The 995-nt window shown below is 36.5% G+C and overlaps 1 protein-coding gene across 1 annotated transcript in view; it reads right to left on the bottom strand.

The window, feature by feature from the left end:
* Positions 1–483: 483 nt before the first annotated feature.
* The window catches only part of LOC103801377 (roundabout homolog 2-like), a gene marked incomplete at both ends in the record, with an annotated part of 27637 nt that continues 27125 nt past the window's right edge, over positions 484–995 (bottom strand). The window contains one exon of the mRNA XM_009073791.1: positions 484–611. Within this exon, the coding sequence (XP_009072039.1) occupies positions 484–611 (128 nt within the window). The remainder of the gene's footprint in view (positions 612–995) is intronic.

The raw sequence follows: 995 nt of genomic DNA, 5'->3' as shown, positions 1-995 counted from the left end.
TTCCCTTGGCTATGGTTTATCTTTTAGATAAAGCATAATGGTAGAGAGTTTAATTATGGCAGAGCTAATCACATAATAATATTATCTGCTTTATGTTTGGTATTAATAAATATAGTTCCTATACTCCATATACTTATTAGAGAAAGGAATGTGAATAATAGCCTAAACTGATGGCTCACATATTAATGTAAATGCCCACAGTTATGTAGTGCTTGCTGTGCATATATTTGCATCTGCTCTTCAATAAAAACACATTGGAACAGGCCTTTAACTTCAGGGAGACTCTATCCTATTGAAGTCAATTAAAATTTTGCCCAAGATATCAACAGGATCAGGATTTCACTCACGTTGTAAATCAGTGCAGCACCTCAGTTGCAAAGGGTATGTGAAACCCAAACAATGCCAGAGAAGGCTGTGGCTCATTTAATCAGAATTCAATTTATCCATACAGGACACAGGCCTTCCCTCCATGGGAACACTCACCTCGCACAGTGAGGGTAGCAGAGGCTTCTACTTTTCCAACTCTATTCTCAGCAATGCAAGTGTAGGTTCCTTCGTCTGTGCTCATGGCTTTCTTAAGGCGCAAAGTGTAGTCATCTTTAATGTCGTACCTGTGTTACAGGAAAAGAATGAAAACTCTTTTTGTAGACAACAGAAATGAACAAAAACTATCACCTGGAATATGCCAGTCTGAATCTCTCTTGGAGCCAACTTTGGAAGATAAATTATTATCTAGCATTAGATAATTCCGCCAAGCATTAATCTCCATGACATTTTTATTGCACTCTGCATTAGTTAGAAACTTTACATAAAATTAGTATTGCTATGTTCACTCAGTATTAGGGCTTTATTAATAATATCATTCACTTTGTCCTTGATCTAGAGCAATAAGATAAAATTAAGCTATCAGGCATCAGTTATCAATACATGACAGCTCAGGTTTATCAAGCCTTTAACTATGTGAGCTACACATTTCACCTTTTGCTGATTTGGAA

Source organism: Acanthisitta chloris, unplaced genomic scaffold (genome assembly GCF_000695815.1).
Source record: "Acanthisitta chloris isolate BGI_N310 unplaced genomic scaffold, ASM69581v1 scaffold2284, whole genome shotgun sequence".
In the NCBI taxonomy this organism is placed as follows: domain Eukaryota; kingdom Metazoa; phylum Chordata; class Aves; order Passeriformes; family Acanthisittidae; genus Acanthisitta; species Acanthisitta chloris.
Note: the sequence above shows the minus strand (reverse complement) of the source record. Positions and strands in the feature narration are given on the sequence as shown.